The sequence below is a fragment of the Sciurus carolinensis genome, chromosome 8 (genome assembly GCF_902686445.1).
Source record: "Sciurus carolinensis chromosome 8, mSciCar1.2, whole genome shotgun sequence".
Lineage (NCBI taxonomy): Eukaryota > Metazoa > Chordata > Mammalia > Rodentia > Sciuridae > Sciurus > Sciurus carolinensis.
This window is the reverse complement of record NC_062220.1, coordinates 114,665,457-114,684,514: the sequence shown is the minus strand read 5'-3', so window position 1 is coordinate 114,684,514 and position 19,058 is coordinate 114,665,457. Positions and strand designations below refer to the sequence as shown.

General features: G+C 53.2%; 2 protein-coding genes across 7 annotated transcripts in view; both read left to right on the top strand.

The window, feature by feature from the left end:
- Positions 1-11,151, top strand: part of Tbc1d10a (TBC1 domain family member 10A) — a 32,225-nt gene extending 21,074 nt beyond the window's left edge. Inside the window, exons 3-10 of one of the 2 annotated variants that reach the window (XM_047561796.1) lie at positions 3,914-4,021; positions 7,481-7,587; positions 8,231-8,345; positions 8,424-8,489; positions 9,015-9,204; positions 9,282-9,436; positions 10,320-10,398; positions 10,560-11,151. In XM_047561796.1, coding sequence (XP_047417752.1) covers positions 3,914-4,021; positions 7,481-7,587; positions 8,231-8,345; positions 8,424-8,489; positions 9,015-9,204; positions 9,282-9,436; positions 10,320-10,398; positions 10,560-10,780 — 1,041 coding nt within the window. In that variant the 3' untranslated portion in view covers positions 10,781-11,151. Of the gene's footprint in view, positions 1-3,913; positions 4,022-7,480; positions 7,588-8,230; positions 8,346-8,423; positions 8,490-9,014; positions 9,205-9,281; positions 9,437-10,319 lie in introns of both variants that reach the window. The other variant, XM_047561795.1, reaches the window with a different exon arrangement.
- Positions 11,152-13,434: 2,283 nt separating this feature from the next.
- Positions 13,435-18,069, top strand: Castor1 (cytosolic arginine sensor for mTORC1 subunit 1). 5 transcript variants are annotated; one of them, XM_047561799.1, is made up of 9 exons: positions 13,436-13,796; positions 14,527-14,591; positions 15,657-15,844; positions 15,932-16,064; positions 16,306-16,432; positions 16,794-16,907; positions 17,068-17,150; positions 17,244-17,338; positions 17,488-18,069. In XM_047561799.1, exons 1-9 carry the CDS (start codon positions 13,684-13,686, stop codon positions 17,554-17,556), a joined length of 987 nt encoding a protein of 328 aa, XP_047417755.1. In that variant the 5' UTR covers positions 13,436-13,683; the 3' UTR covers positions 17,557-18,069. The 5 variants fall into 5 exon arrangements, with proteins under 5 accessions (XP_047417756.1, XP_047417755.1, XP_047417753.1 ...); XM_047561797.1 differs by lacking the exon at positions 14,527-14,591 and adding an exon at positions 14,423-14,493 and having other exon boundaries at positions 13,442-13,796; XM_047561798.1 differs by lacking the exon at positions 14,527-14,591 and adding an exon at positions 14,423-14,493 and having other exon boundaries at positions 13,451-13,796; positions 16,309-16,432.
- Positions 18,070-19,058: the final 989 nt, after the last annotated feature.

Here is a 19,058-nt window from a genome sequence, read left to right as displayed (position 1 = left end):
TCGGGCCAAAGTAAAAAGAAAGTAACCTCCCAGTTTACAAAGTCTTATAAAAATGAAAACTCCTAGAAGTCTTTTCTAGTTAGGCTATCCTTAGGCACTGTCTCTTATCTGTGGGTATGCACTTGCATTCCACTCTGAAGTGTGCGTGTCAATGTCCTTGGCTACCCTCAGCAGGACCTAGTTTTTCCTTGGCCTAATGGAGACTTGCCTAGACTCCTATAGCCACAGTGTCTCTGCACAGTTTTCCAGTCCACAGTGAGCCCCTCTGTTGTCAGCTGACACACTGGTCTAGTACCACTGGCCCAGCAAACTAGTGGGAAGCTCAGGACTGAGTCAGGGCTAGGCTTGGGCCTAGTTGCATGCCTTTCTACTTTTCATGCCCATGCCTAGTTGTGTAACTTTGGGTAAGTTCCTTTACCCTTTGAGCCTCAGTTTCCCTGGTCAGGTGGGAGAGATATTGCAAGGCTCCCATAAGGTGGTGCTTCGTAAGACTGTAAAGCCCTATACTGTGGTTTGAGAGGCTCATGAAGGCCTGGGCTCTTTCTTGCTTTCCTACATGGGGCACTCATTTTTGGCTTATTAGAACATCTTTCAAATGTCAATCTCTCTAAAAAATATATATTTTTCCAATACTGGGGATTAAACCCAGGACCTTATGTGTGCTAAGCAAGTGTTCTACCACTGGGCTCCATTCCCAACCTTTATTTTTGAGACAGGGTCTTGCTAAGTTGTCAAGCTTGGCCTTAAACTTGCAGTCCTCCTGCATCAGCCTCCTAAGTAGCTGGGATTACAGGCATGCACCTTCTTATTTTAAAAAAAAAATACACACACACACATACACACAAGTATATAAAATATATATTTTAAGGCAGTTATTCTTCAACTGTTTCTTGCCTGACTTTAGGATATGTTTTCCTGCCTCATCCTTCCTTAGGCCCTTCTCTGAGCTGTAGCTTGCTCTCCAGCTGTCTGTCGTGGTAACTGGTGGCTATCAGGAACTGTGGCTCTAGCCTTCTCTCCCCAGCCTCTGATGCAAACAGGGATTCCTGAGGGACCCTTAGGGACTTCTCTCAGCAGGACGTTCAGCAGTACTTCCTTTTCTTCTTTTCTTCCCTGGCACTGTGTTTAGAGTCCCAGAGCTGCCCATGCCCAGCAGAGGCCTCCACATGCCTGCCTCAACCCTTCCTACCTGGAGGCCCTGACCCATTGCTCTGCTTTAGACGAGGACCATTACAGAGTACCCTTCTTTCCTCTTTGGCTGTGGTCACCCTGGACCCAGCCCTGGGAGCTCTTCTTGCCTGGTTGTGGAGGTTGTGATCTCCCTCTGGTCAAGAAGTCATAACAAGGAAAGGACAATACCTGTTTTGGGAAGCGGGCTCAGATCCAACACTCCTCCTAGACTCCTTTTGCCAGAGAGGAGCTGACTTCCCTCAATACCTCCAGCTGTGTCCAGGACAGAAATCTGGACAGGCAGGGCTATAGCTGGAATACAGTCTTTCCCTGTAGGGCCCTGACTTGATTCTGCTTAAGCAGTGGCCCTGCCCTCCCAGAGTTCAGCAGGCAAGGGTCTGACCTTGCTTAGCTGTCATCAGAGTCCCCCTATCCCAAGGTGTTGCCTAATCCTTGTGCTTTTTGGGAACACTTTCTTGTGCCTTGTCCTAACGCATCCCTACCATCCTCCCTGAGGCAGGCAGGCAGGCAGAGTGGATGACCATTTCCATACGTTTGCATTGAGGAGAGTATGAGGCCAGATGGAAAAATCCTGAACACCATCTCCTTTATCCCAGGCTGCACTCTTAGCTTTCCAGCCCTAGCTCCCTGCCCTGGGCCTGTATGAGAGCAGAGCCTCTTGGGGAACCTCAGTGGACTGAAAGTACTCCAAGGCTCCCCTGGAGCAGGCCACATGTGACAAGGACCTGTGATGATGTAGTTGCCTCAGCCTTGGCTTAGTCAATGTGTATGGGAGCTTGAGGGATCTGTTGCTCTGGGCTGAACTACATTCAGTCAGTTGCAAAAGTCTGGCCAAAGTGACTTCCTTAAGGTGACCCTTGTCCCATAGCAGCAGGAAACTACCCAGTCAGGGGCAGTTCCCCTCCACTCCCTTCCTCTCCCCCTTTTCCAGGCAATCCTAGCAGCTCAAGCTTGGCTCTTGTGAGCAGCCTGGCTGCTCTTCCCCACTGTCTGCAGCCTGCCTGCCTGCCTCCTTCCTGGTTCTTGACTCTCTCTGACCCTTGGAAAGTTTTCTCTTATTTGTGCTGATCATCAGGAAGGCCAGGTCTTCTGTTCTCCCTCTTCTGAGAGTTTCCAGTGGGACTGTTTGAGGGGGTTTCCAGGTGAGGGAAAGTTAGGTGTGAGCTGAGGCCCTGGAGCTTCTGTGTTAAATATCCTTCTGGACTGGAGGCCTGAGAGGAAGCCATCACTTACTGAACACAGGTTGTGCATCAGGCCCCATGCTGAGCATATTTGCCCCCTTCTAATGCAATCCTTTTGTCAACTCTGGAGTGGTAGGTGACATCATTCAGATTTTAAAGTTGGTAAGAAATGATTGGCCCAGGGCCAGTGCAGGACTCAGACCCACATCAACTGGTCTCATGCCCTGTGCACTCGGCTCCTTTATCCCAGGCCAGACTGCTTAGTGCACGGGGCTGAGGGAGTACCCCAGTCTCCTGCCAACATCCCGGATATATTAAGGACTGCAATCAGAATTTACTCCCAGCCAGCTGCCTCTCCCCCTACCACTCACTAGGGATCTCAGTAGCTCAGGGTCAAGGAGGAGAGGGAATTCCTGACCAAAACAATGAGGGAGCCACTCAAACATTCCCTGCCTTCCTTTTGATTTCTACTGAGATTTCTCCTCTGGGCTGGCTGTGTCCTGCTACACAGCTGCTTAAACCAACACCCTCCATGAGTGTGCTTGGGCCCACACCTTTGGGTGCATTGTGGTTCATCATATGAGCAACTTTCCCTATGGGTGCATCTATGCCTTGCATGATGCAGATCCTTCTCTGGTGACAAACTATGAGGTGGCCCAACTTGTATGGTTCCATTTTGATTCAGAAAGTACAGTCAGCCCTTAGTATTTGTGGGTTCACACCAGTAGATTCAGCCAACCGCAAATGGAAAATATGGTTAGGCCTAAGTGGTTATATCTATTGAACATGTAGACTTTATTTCCTTATCTTTATTCCCTGAACAGTACAATATAACAAGTATTTACATTGTATTAGATATTATAAATAATCTAGAGATGATCTAAAATATACAGGAGGATATGCACAGGTTATATACTCCCTTTTATATAGGGGACTTTATATATGATCTTTTTTTTTTTTTTTTTTTTTTTTTTGCGGTGCTGAGGATTGAATCCAGGGCCTTGTGCTTGCAAGGCAAGCACTTTGCCAACTGAGCTATCTCCCCAGCCCTATATGATCCTTTTTATGTAGGGGACTTGACACCAGCAGAATCTGGCATCTGTGGGGGTTTTGGAACTAATTCCCTGTGGGAGACTATAGTTACGGGCCTCTAGAATTCTGTGGGCATCCAGAATTCTGTGACAGACCTCAGGAATACCCTTTTATTTGTTTGTTGTTTTGCAGTGCTGGGGATTGAACCCAGGGCCTCGTGCGTGCTAGGCAAGCACCACATTCCCAGCCCAGGAATGCCTGTTTTGTCACTGGACCAGGAGATGTGCACTCTGCCATCACCTGGTGGGCATGTCTAATTGCAATCCCCCCTATTCCCACTGTAGAATCTGCATTAGAGCAACGGTAGGAAAGTCCTTCCCTCTACCCTACTCTGCTTTTCTGTTCTTGGTGATATGCTCAATGAGGGGCCACCAAGCCCTGAAAAAGGGGTCTGGCTTAAGAAACTGCCAGGGTGGATGCATGGGCACAGTTGTTCTTTTGATTTTCAGATCCGTCTGCGGTGTCAGAAAGGCATCCCACCTTCTCTGCGGGGCCGTGCTTGGCAGTACCTGTCGGGAGGCAAGGTGAAGCTGCAGCAGAACCCTGGAAAATTTGACGTGAGTTTTCCTTCCTTCCTTTCTTCACCCGACCCTTCCTTCCATGTCTCTGGGCTGGGTATCTTCCCATGGCAGCAGTTCCCCATGTGCTCACCTGGACCTTAGCTGGGGGCCAGTGGGGGGGGGGGGAGCAATTGACAGAACTGACTCCAGTCTTGTGCTTGACAGCACAGGACTAGCAGACCAGATTGACCCATGACTCCTGGAGGCTCTGTTCATCTGGAGTTTATAGCCTTGAACAGACCTTAATGGGATGGACAGATTTTGCTACCTTCAACTTCAGCTCTTTGTCTTCACAATTACTCAGGTTTGCTTTTGGGGGCTTACTGTGCTACCTCCCAGCTCTTAGTCATGATGAGGAGGGGACACTCAGATCATTTCCCTGACTGTTCTGGGCCTGTGCTTTGGGACTTTGTGGGGCTGCCTAGCAGGACCATAAGACCCTGGACACTGTCTGGCTCATCATCTTCTCTTCCTCCTGCCTCCAAATCCAGCAAGACATGGTCTACCTGTGTTGCTTGAAGGGGTCATCAGCCCGGGAGGTGGCAGTGCCAGACTCCCTTCAGGGGTCAGAGGCCACTCAGTGGCTAGAGAGGATGACCTCTGCCCCTTTCCTGTGCTCCCAACTCAATGGCTGTCCATTGAGTACAATGGAGTACAATATCTCTCTATTCACTGAGTTGGGCAGTTTCTCCAGCCTGTTCCCCTGGAGAACTGTGAGGAGGCAATTGGAGTCCCCAGAATTGCCCCAACTTACCTACCAGACCTCGCCCCAGGCATGAGGGTTTCTCCCAGGCCCTTGGGACTATTGACAGACAGCGAGACAGAACTGCCAGCCACTAATTCTTTGTTGACATCCTTCATGCTTCAGTGAACACTCCTGTCTGGCCAGACCTGCTTTCTGAGAAAGGAGGGTAGGGGCACTGCAGGATAGCCTAGAGTTTCTGTTGTTGCCCTGAAAAGGCTGAGAGCTATTTGCTGGCAGCACAGGGAAAGGGGTACTGGTGGGATATCGCTGGGGGCAACTCTGAATCAAGGAAATTAACTATTCCCATAGAGCACCAATACCAGGCCTCTCAACTCCAGAGTCTTCTTCCCAGTGGTTACATCTCCATTGCAAGGGACTGCATTCTGGGCAGGGTGGGAAACTCGGGGATGAGAGCGCTGCTCAAAGTCCATAGCTATGTCTAGCTGCTAGAGCACAGGCCTGAGAGCCAAGAACATGGGGCCCTGGCCAGCCTCCTGGTTGCATAGTTCAGCAGGTGTGAGCGTGTCCTTAGTGGATGCAGCAGAGCAGAGTTCTGTGCATATATGTACAGAGTGGTATGTCCAGAGAGGAACTTGGCTATCCCCTGTGGCATCTGATGGGTTGCTTGTGCAAGGAAGTTGATTTGCTGAGAAAAGGCCTTAAAAAAATTTTTTTTTAGTTGTAGATGGACAGAATACCTTTATTTTATTTTATTTTATTTTATTTATTTTTATGTGGTACTGAGGATCAAACCCAGTGCCTCACACATGCCAGGCAAGCACTCTACTACTGAGCCACAACCCCAGCCCTGAGAAAAGGCCCTCCCTGATGCTCTGAATCTGAGCACTGGGTTCTTAAAGCAGTTATGGGGGCCAAGAGAGTGGTTTGCTAGCAGACCTGGAAGGACTTTTTCTTTTCCCAGAGGAAGCAGACAGGAATGGGAAGCTCTCTCCATTGTCTCACATGCATGGGCCATGGCAGGGGTCTAATAAGGGGGTTGGTGGTGTTCCTAGGTCCTCCAGTCAACACAGTGATCTAGGTGGCTGGTTCCATCTCAGCAGTCAAGATAGGTTCTACAGGACTTGGCTACTCCATTTTCTCCTGCACTTGCTATTTCTTGCATCTTTCTTGGACAAGCAGAACCTTCCTGTTCTTTTTTACCTGTTTTCCTTCTCTGGTTTCACCTTATGATGGCACCAGTGCTGTGCAGGTTCAAGGAGGCCGCAGACCCAGTGACTGCAGTCCCAGCTTCTCTGCAGGTGGCCCATTGCCACCCCTTTCTCCCCGGAGTTACTGCAGTTATCTCTTTACTTTTTCATCAGTCCATGGTCAGGTGCCTTGGGCTGCCGAGGTACCAGATGAACACATCCTAGGAACTGATTTTCAGTCCTTATACCTCAGGAACCTTATACCTCATGGAACCACCGGGAGAATTTGTGGGGATCTCCTTCCCTTCTGAAAACAAAGAAAACCTGAATTGTGCTAGGAATACACAGGACACACAGGCCCTGTCATGAGCATTGGTGGGGCTCCAGAGGATGACACACCTTTCCTACATTGTGGAAACCCCAACCCCTTTCTCCATCCTCCAACCTTCTGTATTCTTTCACCTTTCCTTTCAGTCCTTACTCTATGGTCAAGTTTCAGTCATCTTAAATTCTTTGGTTTAATACTGGACACCCCCACTAAGAGGCATGAGAGGGAGAGGGAATTGTATGAAGTCACCTGCCAGCTAGGTCCAGGTCCTGGTGGTGGCTTCTTGGGGTATTTGCTGAAGCCTCCCTCCCTCCTCAGCGCCCTCCCTGATGCTGCAGCTTGTACTTGGCTCAGTTTCTCTGCTCAACCCTTTTAGTTTCCTTCATATTTCTTTTTCTTTCTTTCTAAATATTGAAGCATAACTTTACATAGAGAAAAATGTACAGATCTGGAGTGTGCTGTTCCGTGAGCTTTGACAAATAATACACATCCATGTAACTGATATGCAATTCAAGAAAGAGAACATTACTAATGACCATGAAGCCATTTTTCTTTCTGTTATAGCTTCGTTATAAAACTTTGTCGAAACCCCAGCATTCAGAAAAGCACCTGAGGCTATTGGTGTGAAAGATATCATGTCTTTCCAGACAATGCTGTGTATATCACACATGACAGAGCATGACAGCACTGGCATGGGAGGCAAGTAGCAGAGGATCTGGAGCTGGCAGCCCTGAATAACACCTGCCTTCCAGTTTCAGCTCCACCATTTTTCTAGACACAAAGCCTTGGGCAAGTGACTTTCATGTAGGACCTGTCTTTGGGGTTGAGAAGAGTCAGTGAGATCCACAGGTGCTCTGTGTTCAGCTCAGCACCTGGAGCCTAACTGTGGTAACAGGTGGTAGTGATTACATAAGTAGCCTTCCATCTTAAGAATGTGACATCATCCTTAAATACACTGAGTCCTGACTGAAGTGCTGAGAGGTTATTCCAGTCACAGCTGGGATGGGTGCTCTTGTCTACACAGGTCTTCCAGGAGCTTGGATCATCTCATAGGCTTTCCAGGGCCCTGCCTCCCCCCACCGTTTTCTTACCTGGGCTTCCTCATCTGTTTTCAGAAAGGCCCGGTCCCATGATAGGATTGGGTAGGCATTGTTCCTGGGACTAGCCACATCTGCCAGGAGTGCCCCCCTCCACCCTTCCTATCACCTTATGTGTGCCTTTGCCCTTGTTTCCAGGAGCTGGACACATCTCCTGGGGATCCTAAATGGCTGGATGTGATTGAGCGTGACCTGCACCGACAGTTCCCTTTCCACGAGATGTTTGTGTCCCGAGGGGGCCATGGGTGAGCAGGCTGGGCCTGTGGGCTTGAAGAGAGGCTCTAGGGCCTGTCTCTCAGTGGGCAGAGTGGGTTCAATGAGGTTGGAGTTATCTTTGGGACCCAGAAGCCAGATATCCCAAATTCCACTGTCAGTATTTCCCTTCTTTGATTTATGTCTGATAGTGTTCTTAGCATCTCCTCTGGGCAGCTTTTGCCATTTGTTCCCCAGACTGCTAGAGCTTTCCCAGCCTAGCCTTCTGGAAACAGGTTTTTGTTGGGAAAAAAGGGTAGTGGAGGTTGGGTGGGTAGAGGGTATGCAGGAAGGGAGAAATGTGACAGGCAAGGGGACCAAAATTGACTGGGACAAAGCTGTCAGTGAGGGGCCCCAGCCTCCAACCTGACACCTTACCCTGTATCTTTCTGGCATCCTTTCCTAGTCCTGCCCCTTTCCTTACCTATCATGGGGGAACCTCTTCCCACCTTCCTTTTTGGTCAGGTGAGAATCCATGTGCTATCGTGGGAGGCCAGCCCCTTGGTGACCACAAGCAGGTCACCTCCCATTTCCAGGAAGTGCAAATTTTGAAGGAGGTCTGGTCTAGTGGGTCACAGGTGTGGCAGTAACTGCATAATCAACCTGTCATGGCTGACCTGCTCGACCTCTCCATAGCCAGCAGGACCTCTTTCGTGTGCTAAAGGCCTACACGCTGTACCGACCTGAGGAGGGCTACTGCCAGGCCCAGGCACCCATTGCTGCTGTTCTACTCATGCACATGCCTGCTGAGGTACCACCAGGCCCTGGGCATGTGGGTGGTTAGGGGACTAACCCCAGCAGCAAGGCCTCATGTTTTTATCGCCCACAGCAAGCCTTCTGGTGTCTGGTACAGATCTGTGAGAAGTACCTGCCTGGCTACTACAGTGAGAAATTGGTGAGTACTTTGCTGGCCTGGGATCTTTCCACAACTGGATGCCCTCTGTGCTCCTTCCAGGCTCTTCTTTCTACAGTCACTCCAGGCTGAAGTCCTGGGTCAGGTCTTCCCAGACCCTGGTGTCATGGATGCCACACTTGTCTCCATCTCTGCCTCCAGCCATTTGGGCTGTTTGATGGGATTGAAATTCTTCCAGAGCATCAAGTTTTCCCAGCCTCTGCCTTGGCATAGGTGTAAACTTTTGCCTGATGCTCCATTCCCCTCTTCTTCCCCTGAAAACTCCTTTCCCTCAGCTTTCAGCTTGTAGGGAGCTTTCCTTGGCCTGAATAGGCAGAACCCTTTGGAAGGTGCTTGCTGAGCATTCCCGTTCCTGCCATGTCCCAGGAACTCAGCGCCATCATTTCCTCTCCTAGTCCCTTTTCACTGTAAGCTCCACAAGGAGGACCAGCTGTCTAGTTTGCTCACTGCTACATCCCAGCACCCTGCAGCTATGGTCATGGCCCTGTGGCCTTGGTGTCCCTGCAGGAAGCAATCCAACTGGATGGCGAGATCCTCTTCTCATTACTGCAGAAGGTGTCACCTGTGGCCCACAAGCACCTCAGCCGGCAGAAGATTGACCCACTGCTCTATATGACAGAGTGGTTCATGTGTGCCTTTGCCCGCACCCTGCCCTGGAGCTCTGTGCTACGTGTCTGGGACATGTTCTTCTGTGAGGGTAATCAGGTTGGGCTGAGGGGAATCTCGGAGCCCTGGTAGAGGCCCCCTGGCACTCACCATCTGCCCCCCATGCAGGAGTCAAGATCATCTTCCGGGTGGGGCTGGTGCTGCTGAAGCATGCACTGGGCTCTGCAGAGAAGCTCAAAGCCTGCCAGGGCCAGTACGAGACCATCGAGCAACTGCGGAGCCTCAGCCCCAAGATCATGCAGGAAGCCTTTCTGGTTCAGGAGGTTCGGCCTATACCTACCTTGAGACCGGGAGGGAGAAGGAGTTGGTGGGGTCCTGCCTTCAAGGATGGACTACCCATGCTGAGCCCATTGCTAAGCAGACCTGAACAGAGCAGGTGGACCTTGCCTTTCTCTCTGGGTGGGGCACAGAGAGTCCTTAGTTTGCAGGACCTTCTTTATCCAAGCTACTGGGGACTGAAGAAGAGCTGCAATTCATAACCCCTTCTTCCTCCCTGGTCCCACATTCATAGCCTTGGCTTTCTTTTCCCTTCTTTTTCTTTATGGATACCAGTCTCTCAGGCTGTAATGAAGTGACACATAAGTGGCCAGCTTCTCTGGGTGGAGGCCAGGGGTCAAGGATGATGCCATTGTTGGGGGAGGAAATAGAAGAGCAATAGCCCATTTTTGTACCTGCTTTACCAACAATTGCTGCAGACTGCCATTATCCCCATTTTACACATGAGGAAATGGAGGCTCACAGAGGCAGGATTGTAAAGTGACTCCCCCAGTTACCAAACAGAAAGTGGCGGAGTTGGAATTTGAGCCCAGGAAGCAAGGGTGCCCTGGGCAGTTGTGGGGGGTGGGGGCTTGTGGGCCAAGAGTCGGTGTTGTTCTGAGCCTTACTTCTCTTCCCCAGTAAGAAAAGTGAGTCAACCTGTTTGTTGTGAGCAGCTTTCTCCTCTGAGGCAGTGGGTCTCATGTACCCAGCTTCCCTGGCATTTGAGACTTGTGACCACAGCTTGGGACCAGATTCCCATCCATGTTGGGTTCAGCCTTTAGCAGCAAGAGCTGGGAGATGCTGAAGGCAGACCAAGGGTCTAGGCTGGGGGACAGATGGGGATGGTCCTTCTTCCTGGTGCCCATCTGTCCCTTACTGCCCCTGCAGGTGGTAGAGTTGCCTGTGACAGAGCGCCAGATTGAGCGTGAGCACCTCATCCAGCTGCGGCGCTGGCAAGAGACACGGGGTGAGCTGCAGTGTCGCTCCCCACCCAGGTTGCATGGTGCCAAGGCCATTCTAGATGCAGAGCCTGGCCCCCGGCTTGCCCTGCAACCTTCACCATCCATCCGCCTACCCCCAGATGCACCCCTCCCTGCCTCCAAAGCCAAGCCCAAGCCTCCCAAGCAGGTCCAGAAGGAGCAGCAGAAGCAGACAAAAGCAAGTGGGCAACTGGACAAGTCCCTGGCCCCCAGTCAAGCCACAGTAGTGACGGCTGCAGGAGATGCACATCTCTCACAGGATGTGCCCTCGAAGGACCTGGCTTCCCAGGACCCAGCCCCCCAGGACTCAGCACCCCAGAACTTAGCTCATCACCGTTCCCAAGAGAGTCTGACATCCCAGGAGAGTGAAGACACGTACTTGTAACCCTGGCAGCTCAGGCCTCCAGGGCGGGGTCTCCACACACCTATATGGTTCGAAGACTGACACTCCAGGTCCTGCTCACCAAGGGCCCCACTGCTTGGCCACTGGGCTGGGAAGAGTCTGGCTGGCCCAGCACAGATTCTGCCTGAGTCTCCTTATTTATTTTCTCTAGAGTGGAGCTCAGGCTGGCCGGGCCAGGACAGACAAGCTAGGGCCAAGTGGGTGGGGTCTCATTCAGTCCCTCCTCCTGGGTGATGCTCCCAGGACTAGGGTGCTGGCGTGAGTAGAGAGGGTGGGGTGCCCTTTGTGTAAAATAGAAATGTGGTTTTGTACAGAAATAAAAAGGCTTGTGTAGAGAGCTGGTGTGTAGCTTGAGATTGGGAAGGGGTGACACCCTAGTGCTTAGCATTTCTTCTCCACACCCCTCAACCCAAGACTAGCCTCTTTTTTTTTTTTTTTTTGTGGTGCTGGGGATCAAACCCAGGGCCTTGTGCCTGCAAAGCAAGCACTCTACCGACTGAGCTATCTCCCCAGCCCAAAACTAGCCTCCTTGAAAAAGAAGTACCTTTGGCAGAGAAGTTGCCAAATCCAGGACCCGCCCCTCTTATTGGCCCCATCTTTCCTGACCCCATTCCTTCCCTCTGCCATGGGTGAGGGACACCAGGGCTTGGAGCCCACCACTGGAGCAGAGCAGGGTATGATTTCCTGGGCCTAGGTCCCTACCAATCATTGAAGGGTAAGGGCTTCCTGCAGAGGTGGCTTCAGGCTCTTTCCCCCTCCAAGGCCTAGCCAGATGCCACTTCAGGTCCTGATTACCTTCTGAGCACTCATTGTAGGTTGGGTAGTGGCACCAGGGGTGAGGAACCATGAATATCCTCACATGCTCAGCCCAGGCCTCTGTCAAGAGGCAGACAGGTGAGGGGAGAGGTCTGGGTCCTTGATAAAATGCTACCTTATGTTTACTGAGCAATTACCTTGTGGCAGGAAGACCTGGTTGTGTTGTGTGCCTGGTAAGTAGAAAACAGGAGCCATGTGGGAAAAGAGCCTTGCCTTCCCACATGCAGAGCCACACTGGCACCCAGAGCCCTTCACTCAGCTCCCTCTCCTGACCAGGTTTCTAGGTGAGCTGACTGTCACTGAGGGGCTAGGCAGGCATTTGGTTACAACTGATGCCTGGTAAGGGGAGGACAGGGTGTCCCTGGGAAAGGCCCCCCTCCTTCTGCTGAGGAAGCAGCTTTTCCAGTCAAACAATAGCAGCTGTTCCTGGCAGGAGAAGAGGCTGGGCCAGGCCATAGGGGGTGGGGGTGGTGGAGGGAGGAGCAAAGCCTCCTGGTGAGCTTATAAGCGTTTCCTGTGTAAGAGACATCTTATTCTGGTACAGTTGGGGATATTGAGGCGTAGGGAGGTGAACCACCACAGGAGACTCAAGGGAGTTCACCCTCTTCCTGCTCCTGCCCCTTACCACTGTGTTTTCCCAACCTGTCTTCACTTGCCCTGGATGAGATGGGCTCATCTTTGAGAAACACTCCTCCTTCCTGCAGGGGACAGGCCAGGATGTCATGGTTACACAGAGTTCCCTGGGAATACCCCCAAACTCAAGAATCCAGGGAATAGGTTCAGCCTGACCTCTGTGCTTGTGGTGCAGGTTCCAGAACAGGTAAAAAGCCTACTCAGGCCTACTTTAACCCACTTGGTTCAAACCTCAGAGTTTGAGGCCAGAGGATGCTTGAGCCAAAAAAGGCCCCTTGGAGCATGCTCAGCTCTACCACAGAGTCAACCTGAGCTTGCTGATGCCTGCTTATTCTTGAGGTCTTAGACCTGCAGAGGTCTGATAAGAATCTGGGGTGCCTGCCAGTTCTGGGGACATCCTTGGGCCTGAAGCAAATAAAGATGTGCTTAGGCCAGTTGGGTTCTGCTAATGGCTACAGGCTTGAGGGAGGCCTATGCAAAACTCAAAGTCTAGGCCTGAGGTCTGAGTACTCAGTGAGCCTTAACTGCATGGGTCTGTCCCTGCAGAGCCCTGAGCATCCCTAGCCCAAGCACTTCTGGGTTTCGTTTTTATTGAGCGACTTCAAGCTGGGACACCTGTGCTCTACTCCACCGCCAGAAGTGTCCAGGACTCACCTTATCTCTGTGCCCCTGGTGGGGAGCCTTCTCTGTAATTGGGTGAGAAAAATGGGGCCACCAAGTCCCAGTGGCCCACTCGCAAAGTGGAGAAGGGATATTATCAATACTAATCCTGGGCAGCCATTGCTTGGGGACTCTAGTTAGCTCTGGCGGCTTTGCCCCTCACGGAGCCAGAAGAGGAAGAACAGAGAAATGCCTCCTACCATCACACCATCATACTGTTGGGAGCTAATCACCGCATGGAGGCCTCTACACCGACGTTTTGGGAATTTGGGTGCAGTGTTCCAGCCTCAGCCAAGCTCCGGTTTGTCTCAAGGCCTCCCCTGGTCTTAACGCCCTCAACCGTAATGCCCACATGTGTGCCTGAAGACAGAAACAACCCCAAGCATCCAAAACAGAGGGCGTCTTGCGGAAAAGGCGGAGCCCGGGGATGGGGGCGCGGTCAGGGCGGGGCCTAGTGGTGATTTCGGACCAGGGCTGGAGGGGTGGAGCCACCCGAGGTGGGGCTCTGAGAACTGGAAGGAGCGGAGTGAAGCACTGGTGTTGGAAGGCGTGGTCACCTCGCATAGGACGCGCATCTTGAAGGGCGTGACCCCCAGGAGCTGGGCGCCCGCAGAGCGCCGGGCTGGGTTGGTACGCTGTGTAGCGGGCGCTGTATACAGTTGCTCACAGCGGCTCCTTTAACTCCGGGGCGCCACCCCTGCCGCCCCGCCTCCGGCCCGGGTTTAGTTGGCGGCGGGGCTGGGGCCGCCGCGCGAGCGAGATGGAGCTGCACATCCTAGAGCACCGGGTGCGGGTGTTGAGCCTCGCCCGCCCGGGTCTCTGGCTCTACACCCACCCTCTCATCAAGCTGCTCTTCCTGCCCTGCCGCAGCCGGTGCGCTCCCGGGTTCGGGGGCGTCTATGGGGGTGGGCGCCTCACTGTTTCTCCGGGTCAGGGTCGGAGGATCAGGATCGTCGCGAGACGGGCGGGAGCGGGAAGGGAGTCTCTCCCCCTCCGGCCGCCATCCGGCCTGGGCCTACCCTCCCTGGGACCCGCCTATCCGGCCCTGGAGGCCCCATCCCAGGGCCAGTCAAGGCGCAAACAGCCTGGAGTGGGCAATGCTTAACTCTGAATGGTGTGAAGTGGGGGCATTCCTACCTGGCCACTGCGGGGAGCTCCTTCCAGACGCCTCCCATCAGATCAGAGGGGCCGGCCTGGGGGCCCAAGGTCCGATGCCCCTTGTGTTGTCGTCTCGAATGTGAGCCTCCCCTCCCTCCTGTAATGGAGGGGCGGGGGGCTCCAGGGAGGGAGATTTGGAGATGGAAAACAGCCCTAGACTGGGGAGATGGCCCACACCCCTTTGCCCTGGGGAGGAAATTGAGACCTAAGGGGGGCGGGGAGGAAGGCACCCGGCAGGGAGTCCTTTGGGGCGGGTGGAGCGAAGTTCGCCTGCATTCCGCACGCCCCCACCCCCGGGAGTTCGCCTCTCTAGGCTGAAGATCCTCCCTACTCCCAACTAGGTGTAAATTCTTCAGCCTGACCGAGACTCCCGAGGATTACACGCTCATGGTGGACGAGGAGGGCTTTAAAGGTGGGGTCTAATCTCCTGCTCCCCTGTATACAGGATTCCTTCCGGATGCTGGGGTCCAGATCCCAAGAGCTTGGCCCTTAAAAGGCGTGTGGATCTGGGTTCGAGTCCTACTCCACTACTCACTGGCTGTGTGCCCTTGATGAAATCACTTTCCCTCTCTGAGATATTTCCTCTTTTGTAAAATGGGTATAGTTACGTGGTGATCTAACAGGGTCCTATGAGGGTATCATAAATGAGGGAGGGGTCACTTAGTAGCCTTAGGCTAGGAAGGGGGGGTGTCTCAGCTACAGGTCCATCAAGAGTGTGGGGGGGGGCGTGGGGGGAGGCAGTTCCTGCTGCTGTTTCAACCCCCTGGGCATTGTTTTCTCTTGGACTTCTATCCTCTGTGCGAGTCAGCTCCTCCCATGCTGGTCTAGGAACTTCTGGAGTCTGAGGGTTGGGGAAGGAATGCTGGAGCAGGCAGCCAGGGTAGGGTCCTGGGGGCCTCCTGGCTGTGCTTGAGCCGAACAGCAGCCAACCAGGCCCTGGCCCTTGCTCAGAGCTGGCCGCCAGCCTGGTCCCTCCCTGGGCTCTGAAACTGACGTCTCTCTATCACTTCAGCAAGAGTTAGCCCATCCTTACAGGCCAGGATCTCAGACTAACCAACTGGAGGTTGGTCTGTCTCCTAGCTGCTCCACTTCAGGCCTTAGTTTCCCTGTTTGTACTTAACTGCAGGGAAGTCTGGATCTACAAAAGGGGAAAAGCCCTCTCACGCACAGGCTAACCTGATGTGCTCGCGCCCCCCAGTGGTACTATGTGGTATAAACCTCTATTAATGCACAGAACAGTCATGAGGAATAGATATTGTCATCCCATTTTACAGATAGGAAACAGATCATTTGCCCCATGTCACACAACAAGTAATTGGCGGAGCTGAGATTCCAAACCAGTTGAGTCTGGAGTTCAGATCTTTAATGGGAAGGTTGGATCCCCCACCCATAGTACCCAAAGCACTTTTCAGTCTTTGCATACCTATGGGCATCACCAGCAGAACTAGGAGACAGCTGTAGGCCCCAGATCTGCCCTTTTATTGCTAGAACCCTCCAAGGCACAGACGAGAAAAGTCTCAGAAAGGGTCAGGGCCAGCCCTGTAAGCCCTTACAAGGCATTTGCCTCCTATCTAGAACTGCCCCCATCTGAATTTCTGCAAGTGGCTGAGGCCACATGGCTGGTGATGAATGTGTCGTCGCACAGTGGTGCAGCAGTGCAGGCTGCTGGGGTCACTAAAATTGCTCGCTCGGTCATCACACCACTGGCTGAGCACCACGTATCTGTGCTGATGCTGTCCACTTACCAGACAGACTTCATCCTGGTGAGTTTCCCATAGATATAGGCACAGGGCCACATGGGCATGGGTGCCTGAGGGACCCATGTGATGTGCCATCTGCCTGTGGCCCAGGTGCGGGAGCAGGACCTCTCTGTGGTGATCCACACTCTGGCCCAGGAGTTTGACATTTACCGTGAAGTGGGTGGGGAGCCTGTACCTGTTGCCAGGGATGATTCCAGGAATGGCTTTCCTCGTGCCCAGCATGGTGAGGTCTGCCCCTTGGTACTCAAACTTTCCAATGGGGCTCTTCCCTTGTGCTGGTGGGTCTAGGGGCATGGGAAGACCAGCAGACACTAACTGCCTCATGAGATGGGAGGGAAGAGTGGGAGGACCCAGGCAGTTTCCTGGAGTTTGACCTACGCCATCCTGGGCCATTCCCAGACTGACCACCAGGGGTCGCCCCAGCCCACGAATACCTTTTCATCTGGCACCCTGTCCTCCTCAAGCAGGGCCCAGCCCCACAGTGCATCCCATTCAGAGTCCGCAGAACCGCTTCTGTGTCCTCACACTGGACCCTGAGACACTGCCCGCCATCGCCACCACCCTCATAGATGTCCTCTTCTACTCGCACAGGTGGGTCACGTGTACTTTTGGTCTCTGTCCTCACACCACTATTTCCTACATTCTGACTCACCTTTGTCCCATCTGTTGCGCCTGCACCCTATTCCCTGGGCCTTGTCTTGGGGTTCCTGGCAGTCCATGGTTTCTGCCTGTCCTTCACTGACATTCAGGGAAGGTCCTAACTACAAAGTTAGAGGCCTCTCCTGTGTTCAACAGAGTCACTCCCAGTTATTCCCTAGTCTTTCATCTTCAGTATGAACAGGGCTCATTGTTCTACCTCATCCCCACCAGCACCTTCCCTGGGGTCTAGAGACTGACGGTGAGGAGATAGAGTGGGCTTGGCAGAAATCCTAACCCTGCTGTCCCTCCCTAGTGCCCCCAAGGAAGTAGCCCCAGGCAGTCCTGAGCCCAGTTCCATCCCATTCTTCGCCTTCTCCCTCATTGAGGGCTACATCTCTATCGTCATGGATGCTGAGACACAAAAAAAGTATGACTCCTAACTCTAGTTGGGCAATAGACTCTTAAGCCAGCCTGGGAGGGAGGAGGCAGGGCACCTCTCTCTGAGGTTAGCATGCACACCTGCCCCATGGGCTCACAGTGGGATAGGGACAGATGGGGGTGTCCTGCCTATCCATATGCCTCCCCAGATTCCCCAGTGACCTCCTGCTGACCAGTTCCTCAGGAGAGCTGTGGAGGATGGTGCGCATCGGTGGACAGCCCCTGGGCTTTGGTAAGGCTATTCCCTGTGTTGAGGGGTGGGGAAGGCCTATAGGGTAACCACAGTGGCCAATGTGAGCCTTGTGTGTCCCTCTTTAACCCTTAGATGAATGTGGGATTGTGGCCCAGATTGCGGGTCCCCTGGCTGCTGCTGACATCTCTGCATACTACATCAGCACTTTCAATTTTGACCATGCCCTGGTGAGTACCATGAGCTGGGGTAAGGGGTGCTGGAGGGAAACGGAGACCCAGAATGGAGGGGGCAGGAGGTAGACCCAGCTGGGCCAGGACATCTGGGCAGTCCTGGTTGGATTCAGCGCTGGCCCTCCCTCCTGACCGTCTGTTCCCAGGTGCCCGAGGATGGTATCAACAGTGTCATTGCAGTCCTCCAGCGAAGGCCAGAGGGCCTGGCCTCCTAAGGCCTGTAGGGATCAGTGCAGGATCCCAGGATTCTGGCTTCTGGGTTTCCAGAGACTTCTCTAAGCTATTTCTTCAAGCTCTGGGATGATCTCCCCTGTTCCTGGCGGGGGAACCCTCATTCCACTCTCTGTATATAAGCTGTGTGCTGGCACCGGCTCTTGTGGGTGTGTGTGCACACACAGGTGGAATGGGCAGGTGCTAGCCCCACCGTGTGTCTACCCATGCAGGGCAACATGGTGCTCTGGGGCTTAAGCCCCCAACCCATCACTCCCTGCTGTGGCCTCGGCATTTGCACAGTCCCTGCCTGAGGCCTGAGCCATCCCCCCTCAACTCCCTCTGGGGCTGGCTGCCCCCCCGGGCAGGGCCCCATGTCTGGCTGGATTGCCTCTAGCCAGGCAAAATCTGACAGTGCCTCCCCCTCCCGGGGCTTCCAAGAAAAGTATTTTTACATCTCTGTCTTTCTCTCTCTTTTTTAAAATCACCTGTTAATAAAGGACTTCATATTGACCAGACTGGGCTGTGGTCCTTGGGGCTCATCTGGGTCTGACTCTCAGCCATAGCTCTGCCTCGTTGAGCCTGTCTGAGGCCCTGGTTTCTCCCTGTGGAGCCATTGAAGACTGGCCTCACCTCACCTCACCTGCTGCTCATGATAGTTCCCTGAGCAGTACATGAACCATCACCGTGTTCCAGATGAGGAACTGAAGCTTTGAGAAGTAACAAGTGATAGAACTCGGTGAAGGTCACATGATACCACCTGGGCTGTCTGCCTCTGAAGTCTGGGCTCTTTTTTTCATTCCTTGCTGCTTCTGTACTTACAGAGTTCCTGGCCTCATGTCCAGCACAGGGATCTGAACCTGGGCAGAGACTCCTGGATCCTTCTGCCTAGACACCCCCCAAACCATTTGAGTATGAGTGGGTTGCTATGAACCCATCCAGGAGGGCCCCGAAGCCCCTTTCTTCCAAGTTGTGGCTTTTTGTCTTTTGGGCCTCACCTGAGTTCTGATGGTCCCTCTTGTTGGTGGACAGGTCAGTCAGTTCTTGCCACCAGGGCTTTCTTAGAGCAGTGGAGGCAGGGTCCCTGTGTGCTGTGAGGTTCCTGTTGAGGCTGGGAGGACAGAACAGGACTAGAGGCCACCTGGAGCCTGCTCTGTCATCAAGGGCTGCACGCCTGGGCACATCTAGGCTGGTTTCTTGCCATAGAGCCTGCCCTCCCACTCTGCAAGGCCAGGCTGTGCTATAGTCCGCTTTGGCCCCCACAGATGCACCAGAGAGGTTATCAGGTGCCCTCAGCCTAGACCCGCCCGTGTTCAGGAAGGGAAGAAGGGTGTGACTTCTCTGTATTTGGAGGCCATGGTGGCTCCCCAGAAAAGCCTGAACAGAGACCAGGGCTCTGGCAGTATGCCCATCCTCCCCCTGGGGACCCCAAGGCTCAGGACTCAGGCTGCAAATCAGGCTAGCCGAGAGCATAGTTCTGGGTCGGTGAGTGAGTGGTGGGGACCTG

Coding starts and splice junctions, on each gene's coding strand:
- Castor1 (XM_047561797.1), top strand. CDS start 13,684: ATGGAGCTGCACATCCTAGAGCACCGGGTGCGGGTGTTGAGCCTCGCC. Junction 13,797..14,422: donor TTCCTGCCCTGCCGCAGCCG/GTGCGCTCCCGG, acceptor ACTCCCAACTAG/GTGTAAATTCTTCAGCCTGA. Junction 15,845..15,931: donor ACCAGACAGACTTCATCCTG/GTGAGTTTCCCA, acceptor CCTGTGGCCCAG/GTGCGGGAGCAGGACCTCTC.